The sequence below is a fragment of the Arvicanthis niloticus genome, chromosome 24 (genome assembly GCF_011762505.2).
Source record: "Arvicanthis niloticus isolate mArvNil1 chromosome 24, mArvNil1.pat.X, whole genome shotgun sequence".
Classification (NCBI taxonomy): Eukaryota; Metazoa; Chordata; class Mammalia; order Rodentia; family Muridae; genus Arvicanthis; species Arvicanthis niloticus.
The window spans coordinates 13,008,298-13,031,734 of NC_133432.1; the positions used below are offsets into that span (position 1 = coordinate 13,008,298).

Below are 23,437 nucleotides of genomic sequence, written 5' to 3' on the forward strand. Positions count from 1 at the left end.
CTGTTCTGCTTTTCCCCACCAGGGAGGTGGCAGAGTGTAGCCTCAGCCTTGTGCGTTGTCCTTGTGGTGTTTGCCATCTTCAGGCCCCTTCCCTTCTGCTCTCCCTTGAACCCAGCATAGTTCCCGGCACGGAGGAAAAGCACAGGCGGCTCTGGCTCTGCTGCTTGCAAAGTGAGCGCAGGCTTGGTTCACACTTATCAGTTCTGGTTGCTCAACAGTCTGCTTTCTCCACCGCTGCGCACACGCTAGCACGTCCTTCTTCCTCCCTTGTGTGGCCTTCAGCTTCTCCTGTTCAGGTGTTGGAGGGCTGGCAACAGCATCCACTGTGTTACACACACTGCTGCCTACGCAGTTGCTAGGAAGCTCTGGGAAGCTTTCTGGAATACAGTAGTCAGGTCTAGGATGTAGCCATTTGGAAGTCCCCATCCCTAGATGTCTGACTGGGTCAAGTGTCTGTAGCCAATGTGAAGTTTCTCCATAGCCACTCAGGAGGTGGGCTTCACCATTTTTTTTTTTATTTGTTTGGGCTAGATTATTGGGGAAGACATGAGAGTTGAAACCCTCTGTCCTTAGTTGGCAAAGCCAATGTTTTTCTGTGCGGGAGTTAGTTTCTGTTTTGAAGATACAAGGACCTTTTGACATCTCCTTTTTGACACCTCCTTTTACCTGTACGTAGGTTGGTAGATTATTTATTTAACTGTATTGTGTGTGTGCGCGTGTGTGCGCGTGTGTGCGTGTGTGCGACCACAGCGTGCTTGCGGAGGTCAGAAGACAACTTGCTAGAGCTGATTTTTCTCCTTCCATGATGTGGATCCTGGAGTCAAAACTCAGGTTGTCAGACTTGACAGCAAGCACCCCTACCAGCTAAACCATCTCGCCAGCCCTTCGCCTGCAGTTGTGGAGGTTGCATCTCCTGCCTATATATAGGAGCTCTCACCAAAGCTGCTGACACTCTTGACAGTCATCTGTGCTGAAGGGTCCAGACATGAAAAGCTGTTGGTGCTGCCACACAGCTAGAATCCCAGTTCTGTGAGGTAGAGACAAGAAGACCTCTAGGCTTCTGACAGCCAATCTCACGGAATTACTGAGATCCAGGTTCAGAGAATGTGTACCCCACCCCACCCCCCCAAATCACACGGAGAGAGATTGAGAAAGATGTCCACAATGCTGCTCTGGCTTGCCTGAGGGAATAGGTACAAACCCAAGTGAGTGGTGGGGTTCTGGGATAGGAAGGGGTGGGAAACCCCATTGTGCCCACCAGCAGTCACACTATATTCCCTCAGGGGGAGTAGTGGGCATCACAGTGAACACCCCTGTCTAGAGCTCACTGCCACAGTGTGGTCCCTTGGGGACGGCGAGTGTCCCCAGTTTGTAGCAGGGACTATACATTTAGTGGTTTTTAAAAAGTCCCAGCTATTGTCTCACAGTTGTGTGGATCAGAAGCCTAAAAGCATTTTCCATGGTGCAGATGGAGAGGCCCTCAAGGCTGCCTTTCTTCCAGAGGCTCTGAGTGGGGTCTGGGGACCCTTATCGGTTCTTAGGGGCACACATAGCAGGCACTAGCCTCCTCGTATCTTCATGCTTGCTTCTCTCTGCTGGAAGCCCCCTTCACTCTCACACTCTCTGCTCCACAGATGGACCCTCCTGGTTACAGTGTGTCCACCTGGGCTGCCTCCTGTCACCCAATCTTGAATTTAGTCACTGTGCACACATAAAGTGACAAACTCCTGGGTTCAAGGGGAAAGGGCTCGGGTGCTCTGGGAGGCTACCTACCTACCCCACCCCACCCCAAGAGGAAATAAGGGTGGTTCTGAGAGACAGCGTGTCACTCACATTTGTGTAAGAAAAAAAGTGACCAGGCAGTGGTGGCGCATGCCTTTAATCCCAGCATTTGGGAGGCAGAGGCAGGCAGATTTCTGAGTTCAAGGCCAGCCTGATCTACAGAGTGAGTTCCAGGACAGTCAGGACTACACAGAGAAACCCTCTCAAAAAACCAAAAAGAAAAGAAGTGAATGAGTACCTGTAGGCCTTATGTGACATACAGGCCTTCGGTGCCTTTGGTGAATGCACAGGTCTTCCGTGTGCATTCAGGACTTTCCTGTGACAAGGGAAAACCACAGAAGACTGAGTGAGTAGATGCTTCTGGGAAGGGAGCGCAGGGTAGATGGAGACTTACCAGCAGACATCCTTCTGCTTCGTTTAAAGTTTTACTATGTGCCTCTGTCATTTATGTTACAAATAATTTTGAAAAAAAATCGCACATAGTCATTCTAGAACCAAAGCAAAAGAAGAGACCCACCAATATCCAGAGTTTCCCTTTAAAAGGGGGTTGGGGGCCTGGAAGGATGGCTCAGTGGTAAAGAGCACATACCACCATGAAGACCTGAGTGTGATTCCCAGCACCCACACTGAGAAGCTCACAGCCACATGGACTCCAGTGCAGGAGATCCTCTGTCTGGCCTGTGAGAACACTTGCACAATCACACACACAGTCACACACACACACACACACACACACATTTTAAAAATAACAAATCTTTCACACAATTACATATATGTAATATATAATCATATATATATATATCACATGTGTGCACACAGATGCACACACACACACTTTAAAAATAAGTCTTAAACTGGTCAGTGGTGATGTACGCCTTTAATCCCAGTACTTGGGAGGCAGAGGCAGGTGGATTTCTGAGTTTGAGGCCAGCCTGGTCTACAGAGTGAGTTCCAGGACAGCCCGGGCTATACAGAGAAACCCTGTCTTGGAGAAAAAAAAGAAGAAGAAGAAGAAAGGAAAAAAAAATAAAATAAATCTTAATTTTTTTGGGGGGGGGTGTTGTGTACATCTCTAATTCTATACTAGGGAGGCAGAGGCAGGTGGATCTCTGTGAGTTCAAGACCAGCCTCATCTACATAGCAAGCTCCAGGCCTGCTAGGGCTTCATGTTAAAGCTTGTCTTAGAATTTATTTTCAAGCTTTTTATTTGTGTGTGTGTATGTCTGTCTGTCTGTACACCATGGCACACATGTGGAGGCCAGAGGGCAATCTGTGGGAGTCAGCTCTCTCCTATCACCATGTGGGTTCCAGGGATGGAACTCAGTACTTTTACCTGCTAAGCCATCTTGCCATCTCCAAATTTCATTTTTAATTTTGAGACAGGGCCTCACTATGCAGTCTAGGCTAGCTTTGAACTCATTCTCCTCCTGCCTCAGCCTCCTGAGTGCTGGGTTACAGGTGCACCACACGCCAAGCCCAGCATGCAACGCGCTGCTGAATCTGGCTGTTTTCCTGCTGTATAGTGGACAGGGTGCTCCATGCTGTAGGAACTGCTAATGTTTAAAGGCTGGGTAGTATTCCGCTGTGGGACTCTTTATCCGTTTCTCTGCCGGTGGACATTGGTTATTTCTACTCATTGGCCACGGAGACAACTGTATGCTTCTCACAAACTGGATCTGAAGTGGAGCCAGCACTCATGCAAGTGTCCATGAGCCTTGCTAATTGCTTGACCATTTCCCCAGATCATCCCTTCTAACTCATTTTGTGGCCTTCTTTTCAGGTGTTCCTCAAACGGACTTGTGAGGACAGATTGCGAAGCGTTCACTCAGGACAGCGGGGTGACCAGTCTGCCTCCGGTTCTCTCATTGTTAAATCCTGAGACAACAGGAAAATGACTTCCCATGACCAAAAGGTATATCATGTCAGGAGGGTCCCTCTGTGAGAGGAGTCTCTTGTGGGTGTTTCTTGTAGGGGAGCCAGGGTTTGCCATGCAAACCCCGACATGGTTTAAGAACCATGTGGTCAGAGCCTACCTGGTGTGTGGTGGGACTCACCTGTAATCCTAAATACTTGGGAGGGGCGGGGTAGAACAGGGGGCCAGGGTTAAGAGATTCAAGATCACCCTCGGTTACACATCGAGTTTGAGGTTCAGTTGAAGCCAAGCCAAGCCAAGCAAAGAATTCTGGATATCCAACTGTGCAAAGGCATGGTCTCAGACTTAGTGTTATGGATCCTTACAGCTAGAAGCGGGTGGGTGACGTGAGACTGCTGAACTCTCCAGAAAGGTTCTCGGTCCCCCAGCAAGGCGAGGGTCTGCTCCCCAAAACTAGTTGGGATGAAGTCAGACATAAAATTGCCTGCAGCCTTTGGTTACAGGGAGATGGGGGACATGAGGCAAGAGGCCAGTGACATGGTTCTGGGAACTCTGGCCCAGGGTTTGCTCCTGTTTTTGTACTAGTGCCTGTGAATGCAAAGGTAGAGGAAGCAGTCACAGCTGAAGACCAGGTGGCTCTGGGGATTGGAATGAGATCAGACAGTTGCAGGGATCCAACCGTTATAAGGTGTTGAAGGCTTCTCACCAGCCTGGGTTAGGTGTAGGGGCAACAGGAGAAGTGGATATTGGAATGGAGAACCCAGCCATGACAAACCCCTTGGGGAACTAGAGCCAGCTGGGGTCTGAGGCCACCACCAGGGGCTGTCTCCATTGTTGACAGGACCCCTTGTGGCAGACTGGCCCTTTTTTGGTCAGAGACAGCATGGGCCTATCATGGCTAAGCCTGTCCTGGTGTACCATGCTTTGAAATGCTTGCTTAAATAGTTTGCTTTTATGGTTTTGAACTTGTCCAGACTCCTAGATTTTTCTTTAATTATACGTACATGTGTGTGTGTGTGTGTGCGCGCATGTGCACACACTCATGTATACACACTCATGTATATTGTACCATGGTGCATTTGTGGAGGTCAGAGGACCACTTGTGGGAATCCTTCTTTTCCTTCCCTCAGGTGGGTGTCAGGAATTGAACTTAGGTCATTGTGCTTGGTGGCAATTGCTTTTCCCTGCTGAGCCATGTTGCTGGCCCTTGGCCCTCCTAGATTTTAAGAACACAGGCATATTCAGGGAGGGGATGAGTGTGCATCACTGCACAGAACTGATTGGCAGTTACTAATTCTGTGGAGACGGGCTTGGCCCCTGTCTGGACACTGACTTCCTTAGAGTTCCCTTTCTCCTTTTTCTTTCCCCTGTCCCTCAGTTTCCCATTCTGGGAAATGGCAGCAATAACATTAGCCTACAGAGGTGCAGTGAGGATTATGCCTAGGAGTGGCATTAGCAGGGTACCTAGGGATAGCTGCCACTTGTCAAAGGCTAATAACTCCACAATAGGACAAGCAAGGGGTGTGGTCCACCTGCTAGCCTTATTCCACAGATGGACACACATCCAAGCCCATCTGCAGGGCTTGGAAGCCAAGTGTGTAGAGGTTGGGGTGGGTGGGGCAATCGGTTCACTTCCTCTGTAGGCACTGAACGTGGCAGCGGTTCTGTCTCAATACACTTCTGGTGAACTCAGAAGCTCTTGAGATTGTGACTGTGGTGTGCCCGGTGACAATGGGGTGTGGCTCAGTTCTGGAGGTTTGGCTGGTGTGCATAAGTCCCTAGGTTCAGTCATTCCAACATACAGCTGGCCTCTCTGTGAAACTGTCAGTGCTGTTGAGGTGGAGGGGGGGAGAGGACACAGCCTGAGAGTTTCTCTTCCCTGTGGGGATGCTCCATTCAGGGCAAGCCAGACAGAGCCTTGACTGTGACATGGAAAAGAGTTTCAGGATGAGCCAGACTGAAACAGAAGTAGTTAGTTTATTATTTAGACAGACAGACAGACAGACAGGAGAAGGACAGACACAGTCCCAAGACACAGGTTTCAGCTTCTTGAGGGAAATGCATTTAGGTATCTACCATGGCTGCATAGGATGGCTTACATATTGTAAAAGTGAAGTGCTCTCTGTAGGCTGAGGGGTGTGAGCAGATGCTAATACAGGAGGCTCAAGGTCACATGGAGTCACACAGATGCCAGCCCTCAGTGAGCAGCTCACTTGTCCTTGACATTCATGGTCAAAGTGTCTTCAGGGCCACATATATTGTTGCAGGGTTACCTTTGCTCTGTCCGGTGGTTGAAGTTTCCTCAGGTAATTGGAGACAGACTGGATGCCAGAGAGAGAGAGAGTGGCTTCTTTCTCTTCATGTACCCCCTTAATGTTCCTTGGCACTTTCCAGAAGGAAACAGAGGGGCCTGAAGTCTTTCCTCGGGGGACTCTGTGGCTGAGGCATCATCCCCATGTTGGTCTTTGGGTGACAGATTTCTAGAGAGTTAGCTGACTGTTTCTCTGGCTTTGTGAAGCAGCCCAGCTTGTGTCACCAGGTCGTGTGGCTGGTGTCACAGACTTTGTATCTGATTCCTTGTTCCTGAACATCAGCCAGCAGCTTTGTCTTGTAGGGAAAGAAGAAGGGTGCTTCCCCATGTCTGCTTACACAAGGCTGCCATTGGTCCTTTAGAAATGGGAACAGAGAAGTGGACAGTAGGAAGGATCCTGTCTGAGGCAATGTGTCAGAGTGTGTGTGGGGTGTGAGGCACGACAATCCCTCTGTCTGGAGAACCTCTGTTGCAGGCCTCCACCAGATGGGCTTCAGGAACTCTGGGCCACGTTCTCAGTGGGTCACGTAGGAAGCGAGGGATGTTCCACTGGGTAGCCTGGATTGCAACTGGGCTCTGTTTCTCCATAGCTGTGTGACTTCTGGCAAGTTTCTTGGCCTCTCTGTTCCTGGTTTGGCATCAGCGAGGCCAGTTTGGACCCACGTAGCAGGGATGTTGGCGTTGTTTCGGGAGACTCTGTATAGAACTCCTGAGGTAGTGGACGGTCTAGGATTGTGGAAGATGCACCATTATCCCATTCTTTGTGAAAGTCATTGCCCCGACAGCCTCCGAGCAGTGGACTCCTGACCCTCTCCAGGTGAGGTGACAGAGGAGTATTGCATGAGGGTCACTCATCCCCCACCTCCCCACCTGAGCCAGTCAGCCGGCACAGAGGTTGTTTTTGCAAACCTCAAACTTCCTCCCCACCCTAGTGAAGGAAAGACTTCAAGGCCTATTTACAGACTTCCCTGATTTTATAAATAGGCGTTCCTCAGAACACCGTGCCTGTGCTGAGGCGGGGGTGGTGGGCTCACTGAGCCCTGCCCCTCACTGGGCAGGTGACAGTGTTCGTGTTTCATTGCGCCGTCCCTGAGTGTGGAGCCCGTGGTCCTGGAAGGTACAGTGTAAACAGGAGGCTGTGTAGCCTGCACCCTGGGGTGTTCAGTCAGGGGTGTGGGCAACTGAAGAGGTGTGTGAGTGTCTAGCATCCTTGATCCGAGACACTTGGGAGGAGCCTAAGAGAGGACAGAAAAACTCGATGACAATGTGAGATGGGCCATACTCATTCCAGGCCAGAGGAAACTCCCTAGGCAAAGGCCTTGAGGCCTAGAACACAGGTTGAATGGAGCCAGAGTGGCAAAGCAAGGAGAGGCAGATGAGACCAGATGTGTGGGTTCAGTTGCAGCAGAAAGAAGAGGGGTGAACCTTGGGGTTGGGAACAGGGCTTGTTCTGTACCATTTAGGGTAGTGGGAAACCAAAGATGTTTTAAGCAAGGGCCCCTCATACCATCCCATGTTCAGCACCTTGTTGGCAAGGCTGCAAACAAGCAGGTATGTAGCCCAGGTTAAGCCAGACAAGGGGAAGGCATTGGGCTGAGACCACAGGAAGCTGGCTGCATGCAAGACTCCCTTCTCAGGGGTCACACAGGACACACTGTTTCCTCCAGCAAAGAACCGTGACAGGACATGGGGGTGTTCTGGACAGAGAAGCCAGTGAGACACCAGACCACACCCAAAGGGGTTTTACTGTTATGAGACTGGCTTTTGTCTTTTTCAATCCCCCTGCCTCAGCTTTCTGAGTACCATAATTCCACCTATGCTCTAACAACAGCAGGGTTCTATTCAGAGGTTTTATGAAGAGGGTGTTCCCTTGGGGACCCCCCTGGGAGCACTTACAGAGCCCCCCCTTCTGCAGCATAAGAGATAGCAGAAGGGCGGGGCCGAATGTCACATCCCTTAGGGACCCCAAGTTCTGAGATGCTGAGAAACGGAGGCCAGGCAGGCTGTTTGAGGGGAGCAGCTAGGAGCCCTCTAATCTCTTTCTGTTCTGTACAGGTTGACACAGGCTGTTTCCAGTAGAGCCTCTGGCTACAGGTGGGGCTCAGGTTGAGCCTGGGCTGGGCCTGGGGCTAGAGAGATGGCTTATCAGGGAAGCACCTCCCTCATAAGTGAAAAGATCTGAGTCTGAATCCCCAGAAAGCAATACAAATGAGGGCGGGTGCGTCTCAGAAGGTAGAGAGAGACAGGGATCCCCAGAGCAAGCTGGCTCTCATGAGTGGGACTAGTCAATTGGGAGCTCTGGGGTTGATTGAGACAGCCTTGCCTCAGTGACTAAGGTGGAAAAGCTATCAAGGATGAGTCCTGATGTCATGTGGACCTCCACATCCTATGACGTCAGAGTTGGGCCTCCATATACACATGAACATGTGAATGTGCACTCACAGGGGTGCAAGAATAAATGCAAGGGTATGGGGCTGGGGGATGGCTCTGTTGGTAAAGTGTATGCTAAGCATTCATGAGAACCTGTGGTCCATCCCAGAACCCTTATAGAAACCTGGGTGTAATCTCGGGGCTCAGAGGAAGCAGGAGACAGCAGATCACTGGGATTCATGTCCAGGCAGCCTAGCCTGTGCACTCCAAGTTCAGTGAGAAAGCCTATTGGGGGAGGGGGTGGACAGTACCTGAGGAATGACACTCTGGCCTCCATATGCACACATGTGAGCACATACACACATACACATGGATGCAGGGTGGCAGCAGGGAGCTGTGAGCAGGGTCACCCTCCAAGTGAGAGGTCGTATCTAGGCTAAGACAGCAGATGTTGGGAGACACAGGTGGCAGGTCAAAGGTCAAGGGTCATTAGTTGCTGGAGTGTATTGGCTCTGGGGCACAGGATTGGGGGAAAGGCCATGCTTGAGGACAGCTTACCTGCCTGTGTGTGGACTGGAGGACACAAGACACAGCTGGCTCAGTGACGTGCTTAGGCAGGGCCTCAGTTTTCCTGTCGTTAAAGAGGGAAGACTGTACCTATAAACCTTGATTTTACCCCTTAAAATGTCTTCATTCAGGTAAGTTGAGAAATCTGTTTTCTTAGTTGGAAATGGAGGTACACCATGCTGATCACAGCACTAAAGAGGCAGAGGCAGGAGGATTCTGAGTTTGGGGCTATCCTGAGCTACATCACCAAAGGTTGGGGCTTTCCTGACACGTTTTTTTTTCTCCTCCTCCTTGGCCATGAGCCACAGAACAAACCTGGTTGGCTAGAGCCCATGTAGTGAATGCTTCACTCATGGCCTCTGTGGTAGCAACTCCACAGGAGCAAATTCTCACAGTAAAAAACTTAAAGCGGGGCCCGGAGAGCCTGCTCAGTGGTTAAGAGCACCTGCTGCTCTTGTACAAGACGGGAGTTCTGATCCCAGAACCGTGTTGGGAGGATCAGAGCTACCCGTAACTGCAGCTCTAAGTGGTCTGACGCCCCCTTCTGGACTCTGCAGGCACTGCACACACATTCAGCCATGTACATGATTTTGTTTTGGGGAGGTCAGGACAGGGTTTCTCTGTGTATCCCCAACTGTCCTGGAACTCACTTCGTAGACCAGGCTGGTCTGGATCCACCTGCCTCTGCCTTCCAAGTGCTGGGATTAAAGGTGTGCTACCTCCCACCCCCGGGGATATAATTTGAAAATAGCAAAATATATATTTTTTAAACAAATATATATTTTTTAAGTTTTTCGAGACAGGGTTTCTCTGTGTAGCCCTGGCTGTCCTGGAACTCACTCTGTAGACCAGGCTGACTTCGAACTCAGAAACCCGCCTGCCTCTGCCTCCCAAGTGCTGGGAATAAAGGTGTACACCACCACCACCCAGCTAAAAACAAATATTTTTAAAAGAAATTAAAATAAGAGGCATTCGTATACATGTGTGTATATACGTTTACGTGTGTATTAGACTGAGCCACTTCTAGTAGCTCTAACCCACATATGTGGATTTAAAAATGTCCTCGTCTTTCAGGGAGGTTCTCTTGGGTTGAATCTGTTGCTTTCTTACAAGACAACCCGTGTCGTTTATGTTTGGTTCATCCCTTCCCTGGCACTGGCTCCCAAGTACTTCACTGCCCATGTCTGCCGAGGCTGGCAATTCTTAGGGTTCTGTCTTAGTTAGGGTTTCTATTGCTACAATAAAACACCAGGACCAAGAAGCAAGTTGGGGAGGAAAGGGTTTCTTTGGCTTATACTTCCACATCTTAGTTCATCATTGGAGAAAGTCAGGACAGGAATTCAAGCATGGCTGGAACCTGGAGCTAATGCAGAAGCCATGGGGGGTGGGGGGAGGGGTCCTGCTTACTGGCTTGTTTCCCCGTGGCTTGCTCAGCCTGCTTTTTTATAGAACCCAGGACCACCAGCCCAGGGATGGCCCCACCCACAATGGGCGGGGCCCTCCCCCACTGATCACTAACTGAGAAAATGCTTTACATCTGGATCTTATGGAGGCATTTCCTCAACTGAGGCTCCGTCCTCCCCGATGACTCTAGCTTATGTCAAGTGGAGACACAAAACCAGCCGGCGCAGGTTGAATTGAGCAGGTCAGGTGGACAGTCTCCCCTCACCCTCTTTCCATGGCCCACTGCCCGCTCTAGGGACTAGTCTCTGCAGCCTGTGCTGCAGTGCATAGCGACCCTCTGAGGCTGTTTCCTGCTTGGGTTGGATGTGGCAGGACTCCAGGATGTATGTGCAAATCTTATCAGGTTGAATGCTGGGGACAGTTTGAAAACCTAGAGAAATTAGGTTATGGCCAGTTCTTCTGTCACTCCCCCATTCAACGTGTCACAGAGACTCAAGGGTTTTGTGTGTGTGTGAGTGTGTGTATGTTTGTGTGTGTGTTTTGAGATAGGTCTTATGGAGCCCAGGCTGGCCTTAAATTTAAGATGTAGTCCCGGATTCATTCTCTCTCTCTCTCTCTCTCTCTCTCTCTCTCTCTCTCTCTCTCTCTCTCTCTCTCTGTACCTTCCATGGCCGGGATTTGCAGGTACAAGCCACCTTGTAGGCTTTCTAATTTGTTTTCATTTATTTATCCTGTGTGTGTGTGTCTGTCTGTCTGTCTGTCTGTGCACGCACATGTGCAGGAGGGTGGTCAGAGGGCAACTTTGTTCTTTCTTCCTACCATGCAGGCCCATAGTTCTCTTGCCTCTGCATTCTAGAACATGGTCTCTGAGTCACACAGCCCTGGGGCTGAGCCTGGCTCTGCCACCTTCCCCCTGCACTGAGACCCTCAATGCTGAGCTGGCCTACTATGGGAAGGAAGGTAGTGTGTGAGCCATGGATGATGGTAGCTGTTGCTTCTGAAGGGTCTTGTGGGAGATATGGGTTAAGGATGGAGGATAACAAGCAGATGAAGGACCCCAGAGCTTTGAGAAGGAAAAGGGACATGGGGGCAGACTCTAGGACTTGGGAGTTGGCTGCTTTTCTTATAAAGCACTCTTTGCTGTGGTGTAGGATGGCGCTCTACAGGGGGATCCGGACTTCCCCCCCCCCCCCCCCCGCCTACAAGTGGCAGTTTGGCCCCCTGTGGACACTGGCAGCCTCAGGAGACATATGTAGGTTAGTCATTTGTCTGATGTGACACCTGCCACATGTCATCCCATTGCCTTGGAGGGGCAGCTCCCTGATTCCATTATGTGGTTAATTCACTCATATGGAGCCCTTCCCCACAGTACAGGGGTACAGTGAATTGATACTGTGTGATGGCAGCTAATGATGATAGGGACGGCTGGGGAAGGGACATCTAGGTCCAAGACCATACACACACACATATGTATCATATAATTATAATATATAATATATATTTTATATTATATAATTATATAACATTTTATAATTATATAATATATTTTATATTATATATACTATATATGTATATATATACATATCTCTATATATAAACATACACACACACGTGTGTGTGTGTAGATAGATAGACAGACAGACAGACAGACAGACAGATAGGTCTCAAACCTGAGCCAGTAAGGTGTGCTCTCAAAACACAGCAGCCCCCTGGATCGGGCAAAGGCAGGAAGGACAAAGAAGAGACCCAGAGAGCTAGGCCACAGTTCTTCTCTAAGACTGTTAGTGGGACAGTGGGAAAGACAGAATCCAGTCTAGCTGGCACCGACAAGTGGGTAGAATAGGTCTAGGCTAGAGGCAACGGGCAAAGCAGGGACACGTAAGCAGGTAGTTGTTAGGTGATGTACAGAGCAGGTAGAGTGGGAGGGAATCCAGCTGCATCATCCGGGTCCGGTGGCAGTGATGCCAGGCCCCGGGAGGAGCAGATTTGGTGGTAAAGCAAGCTGAGTTTGGGTCACGGCACACTACTGAGATGGAGGCAATTCAGATTGGGCTGTGTACTTAAACATAAGCAGCCCGGAACGTGTGGCTGCTGAGACCACCGGAAGTGGGGACCACCGGAAGTAGGGACCACTGGGAAATGGGGAAGCTCCTGTCTGCCAAGCTCGGGTCTGGGCTGCTAAGGAAGTCAGACTTGGAAGACTGAGCAGGGGAGGAGAGAGGGGCCTGTCATACAATATAGAGTCAGCAGTCAGTAGAATGATTGACAACTCAGAACCTGGTGATTGGAGCTTTCCTGTGTGTGTGTGTTTGCATGCATGCATGAGGTCTTACTCGGGTACAGGTAGAGGTCAGAGGTTAACCTTGGATGTTGCATGCTGTTCCTCAGGAACACCTACCATTTGTTAGTTTATTTTGTGCCTATGAGTACTTGGCCTGCATGTCTATCTGTGTTCTACATGCATGCCTGGTGTCTAAGAAGTGACGAGCCTCCACGTGGGTGCTGGGAAATGAATCTGGGTCCTTTGTGCTCTTAACCACTGAGCCAACTCTCCAGCTCCTACTTACTTATTCGTTTGAGAAAGAGTCTCTTACTGGCCCGGAACTCACCCTTTAGGATTATAAACTCATGACACCATGTTCAGCTGGTTTTAATGTTTTATTTTTAGAGTTCTGTCTATGTATGTGGGTGTGTGCACATAAGTGCAGGTGTCAAAGAGAGCGTTGGAGCCCCTGAAGCTGGAGCTACCAACAATTATGAGTTGCCTGGTCTGGGGGCAGGAAATTGAACCTGTGTCTTCTGCAAGAAGCAGTCCTTGCAGCCGGGCTGTGGTGGCGCATGCCTTTAATCCCAGCACTTGGGAGGCAGAGGCAGGCGGATTTCTGAGTTCGAGGCCAGCCTGGTCTACAGAGTGAGTTCCAGGACAGCCAGGACTACACAGAGAAACCCTGTCTTGAAAAACCAAAAAAAAAAAAAAAAAAAAAAAAAAAGCAGTCCCTGCACTTAACCACTGAGTGATCTCTCCAGCCACCATGCTCAGCTTTTATGTGGGTGCTGGGTCTCGAACTCATGTCCTTACACTTGCATAGCAAGCACTTTACCCAGGGTGTCTGTGCCAGTCCCTCCACTGGAAAGTCTGCAGGTCACAGTAGCACAGCCATAGGCCCAAGTGACACAATCTGCAACTGCAGGCGACTCAGTGGAGGAGGGGGGAAAATGACTTTCCACATTGGTGACACAGAGTTGCCACTAAGGTCTACAGGATCCTGGCTGGGGCAGGTGCTCAGCAGGTTCCTCTGAACCCATCTTTCTAGGGCAGTGAGAGGCTGGGGTGATGGAACAACTAAGACACATGGTTTTCTCCTCCTCCTCCTCCTCCTCCTCCTCCTCCTCCTCCTCCTCCTCCTCCTCCTCCTCCTCCTCTTCTTCCTCCTCCTCTTCCTCCTACTCCTCTTCTTGTGGTACACTCTTTTCTGGAACTGTCCTGCTCAGCATGACCTTCTTGACTTAAAACCAGAATCCTTTTCTGCTCTGCTGGGTACCACAAGTCTTTCCATCCCAGTTACTGGAGTCACTTCTTGACTCCTCAGAGAGTTTCAGAGAAAAAACTTGCCTCACCCGTGTTAATATGTGGTTTTGGTAGAGAGTCCCCCAGCCTCAGTGGCTTCTGCCTGCAGAGTGAGTTGTTTCCTGGGGGAATTCATGGCTGGCCTGGGAGGAGGGGGACTCAGGGAACATAGTCCCTGTCTCGTGGTGCTTACACACTGAGGAGTAATACCATTAGATTACGTGAGGAAGGCTCTGAGGAGGCTGTGGAACTGGGAGAGGGCTCTGGCTCTGGTTCAGGGTCCCAGGAAGGAGATTCTGAGGAAGTGACTGGCAGCTGAGTCTTCTTGCGCGGGGGAAGAAAGAACCCAAGTCAAGAGCGAGGCTAGGGGCTGTGATGCTGATGGCTTTGAGTGGGCAGTGTGAGGCTCCGGGGGCAGAGGAGAGGGGGCGGGCTGCCCGGAAGCAGAGGGGCTGGGCCTCACAGGGCCCTGCCCACCGTGTGAAGGCCCTGGATGTTTCCCTTGGACTTGGTGGAGATCACGAAGGAGCAGTTGCAGGGGTGAGGAGGTGGCAGAGTCAAGGTGAGACCGGCTCAGGCCTGGGTAGAGAATGGAAAAAGTCAGGCTTCAGTAGGAGGCCGTGTAGCCTTCCTGGGCCACTGAGGACAAGAGTTTAGAACACTGGCTGAGAGGAACTGGAAGGTGAGGGAGAGAGATGGTGGGTCTCTGAGGCTGGGGCTCTGGATGGAGCTGCTACCAAAGGCCTCGCACTGTTTTACGCTTTCTTCCGGCCTCCCAGCCTTTGAAGAAATCTGCAATCTGCAGCCCCTGAGGTATCCAGATAATATGAGCGGTGGCCCAGGGGTTTGGATGCCTGCACAACCCCAGCCTCCACCCTCCACTTCAGCCTCACCTCAGCTGGGACAACAGGGCTTCCCCTGGCTCTTACATTAAAAAAAAAAAAAATGTTGGGTCTCTGGGGAAGACCAAATTTGGAACATGGAGACATAAGGCCACCCAGGGCAGGGCAGTGGACAGGATGCAAGACATACGCCCTCCCCCAGTCTGCTCCCAAGTACATAGCTCGTGGTGCTGAGGCTGGAACCCAGGGCCTAGAAGGTACTAGACAAGCACACTAACCACTGTGTTACACGGCTTCCCCCATTCTCCCGTGGTCCTCCTGCTTGGAGTTCATTATGTTTGTCTTCATGTCTAGCTATCAATGTGAATATTTTTTTCAGCCATTTAAAAAACGTACCTTATTTATTTATGTTTGGGTATGTGTCTGGAGGTGCATATACCACAGCATGCGTGTGGAGGACTTACGGGAGTTGTTACTTCCTCCTGCCATGTGGATCCCAGAGATCAAATTTGGATCATCAGACTTGACAATGAGCGTCGTTTTTCATCAAGCCATCTTGCCAACCTCAGCCGTTATTTTTTTGAACGTCATTCTCTTTTAATCTCCCTGTCATCTCTTGGTACTACAGCTGCCCCTGCGTTAGTTAGACTGCTTGTTAGCGTTCCTGAGGCTCGGTTTGTTTACTTCCAGCCAACTGGTAATTTTGTATCTAAATCTTTGAGAGTGCGCGGGAGAGAGCATGTGCGCATGCGTCTGCGTAAATGAAGGCCTATTGTACTCATGCTGAGGTCAGAAGACAATCTTCCACCTCCTTCTTTGATACAGGGTGTCTTGTTCCTCAGTGGGCACACCAGGGTAGCTGGCTCACAAGCATCAGGGATTGTCCCGTCTCTCTCTCCCCTTGCTTCAGGAATGCCGGGATGACGCATGTGATCCTGTTTGTGCTATGAAGGTTCTGGACATCAACACTCAGGTCCTCAGGCTTGTGTGACGAGTCTGCCCTGCCCTCCCACCCGTGTTCTCAGTTGCTCTGTTTCTGAGGTCCCTGATGGGTTCCTTCCTGTGTCTTTTTATTGTTTTTGTCTTTGTTTGGTTTTTGACAGGGTCTTGTATAGTTCGGGCTGGCTTAGAATTTGCTATGTAGTCGAGGCTGGCCTTGAACTCCTGATCTTCATGCCTCTAGCTCCCAAGTGCCATATTATAAACAACCACTACCATGCTGGCTATTAAGCCTGTCCACTAATTTTTTTCCTTCACACACACACACACACACCAATACCAATGTCGTTGTCCTCGTTGTCATAGTAGTAGTAGCAGCTGCTGTTGAGGTATTTTTCAGTATTTCTCTATGGAGATTCTCTTCTCATGAATGTATTTTTCTAGTGCTGGAGATTGAAGGAAGGCCCTCACATGTCTGAGCAAGTGTTCCTCCACTGACCTCTGACCTGTAACACTCTGCCTTCTTCTTTTCTTCCTTTTGTTTTCTTTTTTTACTTTTTTGAGACAGTGTCTCACTATGTAGCCCAGGCTAGACTCAAATTTTCTTCCTTCCTTCCTTTCTTCCTTTCCTCTCTCACCTCCCCCCCCCCCCCCCATTTTCTTTTGTTTGTTTGTTTTTTTGTTTCTGAGACAGGGTTTCTCTGTGTAGCCCTGGCTGTCCTGGAACTTGCTCTGTAGACCAGGCTGTTCTCTTAAATGCTCTGCCTCTGCCTCTTAAATGCTGGGATTAAAGGTGTTGGCCACTCCTTCTCAGCTTTATTTTTCAGTCCTTCTGCCTCAGCTTCTCCAAGCACCTGTGCTCCCTCCCAGTCCCTGCTTCTTCCATGGAGTCTTTGAATACATGTGTTACAGCTGATCCGGGGCCAGTTCTACTACATGGAGTTCAGAGTAGGTGTGAGCCATGTTTTTCTGCATCTTTCTGTTGAGCCGTTTCTGTCACATGCTCAGGACATGCTGTTGTCTTTCCTGACAGGGTATTGACTTTTGTTCAATAGGGGTCATCCGCTTGGTTGGGGATCAGCTGGTTTCTTTCTTTAATGGAGCCGTGTGTTTTCTTTTTTTTTACATTTACGTATTTATATATGAAGGGACACACACACCACAGCACATGTGGGGCGTGGTCAGAGGATACCTGGTGGGTGTCAGTTCTCACCCTCTATCATGTGGGTCATGGGGATTGAACTCAGGTCATCAGGCTTAGCAGCAAGTGACATTACCACTGAGCCATGTCATGGACCCCTGGCTGACCTTTTCAAGGTGTGTTTGTTAGGATGAGTCTGTGGGATGAAGTTAGGTTTTTTTTTTTTTTTTTTTTTTTCTGGAGTTCCTTCTGAAGCCTGGAGGGTGTGAAGACTTCTTTGGATTCTGGGAATATACTGCCCTCAACCAGCTTCGAATTGTGTCTGCAGCTTTTCAGCCTCTAGCTGTAAAAGTTGGGTTGGTTTGTTTGTTTGTTTGTTTGTTTGTTTGTTTTTGTTTTTATCTTTTTAAAGATTTATTTATTTTATATATGTGAGTAACATTATCTCTTCAGAGACACCAGAAGAGGGCATCAGACTCAATTACATATGGTTGTGAGCCACCATGTGGTTTCTGGGAACTGAACTCAGGACCTCTGGAAGAACAGTCAGTGCTCTTAATTGCTGAACCATCTCTCCAGCCTGTAGAAGTAGGTTTTGGTTTTTTTGTTTGTTTGTTTGTTTTGGTTTGTTTTGTTTTGTTTTGTTTTGTTGTTGTTGTTGTTGTTGTTGTTGTTGTTGTTTTTGAGACAGGGTTTCTCTGTGTAGCCCTGGCTGTCCTGGAACTCACTCTGTAGATCAGGCTGGCCTCAAACTCAGAAATCTGCCTGCTTCTGCCTCCCAAGTGCTGGGATTAAAGGCATGCACCACCACCGCCTGGCTGAAGTAGTTTTTATTTACCTGTTATAATTGTTATCTCTGAGGCTTATTGCCTTTGTCTGCTGGCCAAGCCCTAGTCCTGGAAGCTTCTAGCCTCTGTACAAGCTTATCTAGGCTTCGAATGTTTTCAGTTTCTGAAACTTACTGCTGAATAAGTTCACTCTTTCTGAACTCTGGCTGGCTGGTTCAACTCAGCTGTTCTGGCTCAAACTCCTTTCCAAACTGACTGATTCAGTCTGGCTTCTCTCAGCTTCTCCTGAATTGCTCTGCTTGGTCTCAAACTAACTCTGTCAGTCTGTTCTAATCTTCTGGTTCCTTCTCATTCTCTGGTTCAGTCTGCCTTCATCTCTATCTGGCTTGTTTCTTCTGTAACCAGTTTCTGCATATCTGTGCTGCTAAAACTGCCCCATCTCTTCCTTCTGTTTACTTCCTGTTAACTGGTTGACTTTATTCAGTTCTGTTTACAGAAAGCTCTTGGGCTGAGCCACACCACAACTAGAAACAGGTTTTTTTTTTTTTTTCCCCAGTAAACTATACAATCTCCGGGTTCATCCTGTGATCAAATATCCTGCAATACCTGGAGTGACCCTAAGAGGTGTTTGTTTTGTTTCCTGAGTTACATTGTATCATCTGCCCCTGTCTTGTGACATTTAGGGCCCAGTGAAAGTGCATTTTTTGAGTCTCAGTTCCCCTGCCCTGAGATTCCTGAGGAAGGGAGGGAGCTGCAGACTCCCCAAGCACCAGTCTTTGTTTCCTCATCTAGAAAGTTCCTCCAGGCAGAAAGTCAGGGGAACTGTGGGAACCATTCCTTTATCAGGAGCACAGCCTGTGTTTTATTTAGTTTTCTAACTTTGGAGGAGGGAGAGGCAGCCCCAGTTACTGGCCAAGGAGTCAGAATCCCATCCTTCATGTGCCATGCTCCTGCCTCTTGTGTGTTCCCAACTCATTTTCCACATCATAAGCACTGTCCTGAGCACTGTCCCTGTACTTCTACATACTCTTTCACAGTGTGCTTTAAAACACATTTGTATTACAAGTATTCACTTATCTGTGTGTGTGGGGGGGGGGGCATTGTCCCTGTGGTGATCAAAGACAAGAGTGAGCTCTCTCCATCACATGTGTTCACACATTTGTATTACAAGTATTCACTTATCTGTGTGTGTGTGTGTGGGGGGGGCATTGTCCCTGTGGTGATCAAAGACAAGAGTGAGCTCTCTCCACTTATCTGTGTGTGTGTGTGTGGGGGGGCATTGTCCCTGTGGTGATCAAAGACAAGAGTGAGCTCTCTCCACTTATCTGTGTGTGTGTGGGGGGGGCATTGTCCCTGTGGTGATCAAAGACAAGAGTGAGCTCTCTCCACCACGTGTGTTCTAGGATTTGAGCTCAGGCTAGGTGGCTAGCATCTTTACTTGCTGAGCCATCATGCTGGCCCTACAGAAAGCTTTTGAGGTATTTGTTTATTTAAAATCTTTTAACATTCTTATTTACATCACGTGTCTGGGTATGTTGCTTGTGCGCAAGTCTGCACGCTATGTGCACTCCTGGTGACTGCAGAGGCCCCCAGACCCCCAAAACTAGAATTATAAATGGTCATAAGCCACGACAAAGGCATTGAGAATTGAACTCAGACAGGGCGATGGTGGCGCACGCCTTTAATCCCAGCACTTGGGAGGCAGAGGCAGGCGGGTCTCTGAGTTCGAGGCCAGCCTGGTCTACAGAGTGAGTTCTAGGATAGCCAGGGCTACACAGAGAAACCCTGTCTCGAAAAACAAACAAACAAACAAACAAACAAAAAAAAAAAAAAAAAAAAAAAAAGAGAGAGAGAATTGAACCCAGGTCCTCTGGAAGAGAAACAAGGGCCTGTAATACTTGTGTCTTCTCTCCAGCCCCAAAGAATTTATTTTTAATTGCATGCATATGCATATGTTCGTGTGTGGTTTTAATCACATGCACTTGTGTAAGTCTGTGTGTGGGTATATATTTGTGAGTGTAGGGGCCTGTGGTGGCCAGAAGAGGGTATCGGATCCCCTGGAGCTGGAGTTACAGATGGTTGTGTTGCCATGTGGGTGCTATAAACTGGACTCAGGTCCTCTTGAAGAGCAGCCTGTGCTCTTGACCACAAGGTCGTTTCTCTAACTTCATTTGTTTGCCTTTGAGACAAGGTCTCACTCTATAGCCCCAGCTGGAACTCACAGAGATCCACCTGCCTCTGCCTCCAATACTGGGATTAAAGGTGTGCATCATGGCACCTGGCCATTTCTCCTGCATTCATTTACCCTTACATGCTGGGCGTCAAACCCAGGGCCTTAGGCCTCCTGGGTAAATCGTGTCCCAGTGAGTTGCATCCCTTGTTACACTGAACAGATGTCTAAAGATCTGATTGTGGACTGAGATGATGGCTCAGTGAGACAAGCATGAGGACTGGAGTTGGAATTCCCAGCATCCATGCAGAAGTAGAGTGTGGTTGTGTACACCTGTGACGACAGTGCTGTTGGAGGCAGAGGCAGGGGGATAACAGGCTTGCTGTGTGCTGGCCTGGCTCTAGCTTGTGAGAGAGTCTGCTTCCAGGGAATAAACTGGAGACTGAGAGCAGACAGTTGATGCCACTTTGGCCTGTGCGTGTGTGCGTGTGTATGCACATACATGTATGTATGTTGTCCGCATGTGAATTTACCAGGAGAGGCCAGAAGAAGCATCAGATCTGCCAGGAGCTGGAGTCATCGGCAGTTGGAAGCCACCTGTCATAGGTGCTGAGGACTAAGCTCCAGGCCTCTGAAAGGGCCAGAAGTGCTCTTAATTGCTGAGCCTTCTCTCTGGCCCTCTGGCCATGTTTCTGTGTTCACGTAGTCACTTAACAAATGTGTGAGAGTGTTTCAGAGTGTGCCCTGTGTGGGCACTGTTCAGTGTCCTCAACTTGCAGCTGCACAGGATGGCGAAAGTCTTCCTTCTCACAGGCCTGAGAGCCCCGTGGGACAGGCAGCCAGTCAGCAGGCAAGTAAGTGCCATGTCTTCCCCATGTTCTCAGCAGCAGGGAGACATAGCCTGGCACTGTACCCAGCAGCCAGAGAGTTTGCCCCACTGTACCCAGGCACCTCCCCCTCAGGCATAGGATGACTGATAGGATGTGGTAGGAGACTTTCCAGAATGAGCTGGAGCAAAGTAAAGAGAGTGAGTTTATTAAGTACTCAGACAGACAGTCAGACAGGAGAAAGACAGTCTTAAGATATGAATACTGGCTTCTCAAGGGAATGTCACCCACAGGTGTTTACAATGGCTATCTGTAAGATTCTTCAGCTTTCTAACTGACAGTTCTAGAATGATGTAATTTATAAGGTTTTTGGTTTTTTTGGTTGGTTGGTTGGTTGGTTGGTTGGTTGGTTAGTTGGTTTTTCTGTGTATCCTTGGCTGTTCTGGAACTCACAATACAGGCTAGGCTGGCCTGGATCTCACAGAGATCCACCTGCCTCTGTCTTCAGAATGCTAGAGTTAAAGGCATGGGCCATCACTGCCTGGGCTAATTTGTAAGTTTAAAAGTTAGGTTAAAATATGTTCTGGTTTACTTATTTCCTTAAAGAATTTCCTTTGGTAAATGGAATTGTAAGATGGTGTGTGTGTGTGTCGGTGTGTGGATATGTTGGAGTGTGTGTCAGGGTGTGCCTCGATGTATGTATTGGTGTGCGTGTGTGTGTGTGTGTGTGTGTAGGTACGTGTATGTGTTGATATGTGTGTCAGTGTGTTGGTGTGTGTGTGTGTTGTGTGTCGGTGTGTGTGTCTAAGTGTGTGTGTGCAGAGGTCAAAGGACATCATTTCACCTTTCGCCTTGTTTGAGATAGGGTCTTCCTTGTTTCTTCCTGGGCCGCATACTCCAGGATTGCTGGATTGCTGGCTGCAGTGTTTCTAGGCGGTGCTGCTTCCCACCCCCCACCCCCCCACCCCCGGAGTGTGGGGATTATAGATGTGTGTCACTGTATTTGGCTTTTTAAATTGGAGTTCTGAGGATCCAAACTCAGGTCATCAGGCTTGTGTAGCAAGCTACTGTACCTGCTGGGTGTCTTCAGGGCCCTTGAAATCATAAGAAAAAGCCAGGACAGTAAATGAACATTAAGAAAAAGAAGAGGAGGAGGAGGAAGAGGAGGAAGAAGAGGAAGAAGAGGAGGAGGAGGAAGAGGAAAGAAATCACAAGGCAATTTTGAGGTTCAGTACAGATTTTGGGGTGAGCGAGGACTATTAATATGCTGAAATTCAAAGTGAACACAGCTTTCCATTCTTAGACATCATTTGAGTGCCTTCGGGAAAGCATTTAAGCAGGTGATTTCTGCTTTGTCGGTTGCATCAAAATTTCTCAAGACTGTCAGCAGGAGAGGCATCCCTGGATCATAGCGGGAGGGGCTGCTGCTTCTTGTCTCCTGGTACCATGATGGACTAAAGACATAGAAGCCAGGATGGAGAAAGGGTGGGGTCGGGATGAGCCTGAGCCTCTTAGAAGAGCTGAGCTTGGGGAAGCCTCCCAGTCATCTTGAGTAACAGGAAGTACCCCAGCAAGAGGGACTGAGTGTGGTGGAGGCTTCAGGCAAAGGCCTGCCATGGTCTCAGTGATGTTAGGTCGTTTTTATGGTTCCCTGTAGAAGGGTGTGGAGGCAGGAGGCTGCTTCAGTACTGCAGGCGGGGGCAGCTGGGAGCCATGTTGGGTCTAGAGATGTGGGGTCGGTCCTGATAGGAATGGAGTTTAAAGGCAGAACATTCAGAATCACCTGTGTGGATTATGGTTTATACACTTTAGTCTATAAACTATTAACTCTGAGTCACCAATAAAACATCTGTGTCATGTTAAGGAATAAGAAGAAATAAGACACTTTTGAGTCCAGATTTAAATTTCCCACTGCCTGCTTCCTGCATCTTCTATTCTATGGGAATCCGTGCCTGCCTGAAGGAGGAGGTCTGGAGAATGTGTCTGTCCCTGAGTGGGACTGTGTAACTGTGTCTTTTGTATATTCTGTGGGTTGTGTGACCACGTGTGTCTCCTGGGTGACTGTTTTTGTCCCCCACAAAGGATTTCAGAGGGACAGCAACACAAGCATCAAAGGGGAAGGGATGGGACACTTTACATCTTTTCCAGAGTTTTATAAGGATTCAGTCACTGGCTCCAGATGACCCCAGATGACCCCAGATGACCCAGGTGACAGCAGTAATACAAACGTCAGTGTTTATCAACCAGTATACATGAATGGATGTTCATTTTAAAAGGTTGCTTTCAGCAAAGGACACACATGCACTGTTGTGGGTCGGGACATGGAAGAGTCCTTGAGATTACAGCTATGTGATAGCTTAGGTCGTAAAAGCTGATTACACGGGAAATCCAAAGCAAGTAATTTTACAGTCAATTAATTTGCAATTAATTAATTAATTTGCAAGTTAGTTACTACATCGTTCTTTTAAAGGCAGATTGAGCATGCAGGCCGAGCACATAGTGGGATAGCCCTTATTCTTGTTGTTTTGTTTTTTGAAATAGGGTCTTACTGTGTAGCCCAGGCTGGCCTTAAACTCTTCACCTCCTTGAAGGCTGGCTGCTGGGACGACAGGTGTGTGGTACCAAGCTGGATATACTTGGGAGAACCCCTTTTTCTGCCTGTGCGTCCCGGAGAGCATGGCCGGCTTCTCTGAGCTCTCTGTGAAACTGTACTTTTACTTCTGGACACTTCCTCCTCTGCTCTCACCAGCTCTTGATTTCTCTGAGAGTCCGCGGCACTTCTGGTATTTACACATGGGCCTTATTCTGAGACTGGGCTGTAGGACCGTTGGTGACTGCCAGCCAGACCACAGGGA

At 49.0% G+C, this 23,437-nt stretch overlaps 1 protein-coding gene across 2 annotated transcripts in view; it reads left to right on the forward strand.

Moving 5' to 3' along the window:
* The window catches only part of Hvcn1 (hydrogen voltage gated channel 1), a 32,595-nt gene that overhangs the window by 2,122 nt on the left and 7,036 nt on the right, over window positions 1–23,437 (forward strand). The window contains exon 3 of one of the 2 annotated variants that reach the window (XM_076922758.1): window positions 3,563–3,694. In XM_076922758.1, the coding sequence (XP_076778873.1) occupies window positions 3,674–3,694 (21 nt within the window). In that variant the 5' untranslated portion in view covers window positions 3,563–3,673. Of the gene's footprint in view, window positions 1–3,562; window positions 3,695–7,062; window positions 7,084–23,437 lie in introns of those variants that run through there. The other variant, XM_076922759.1, reaches the window with a different exon arrangement.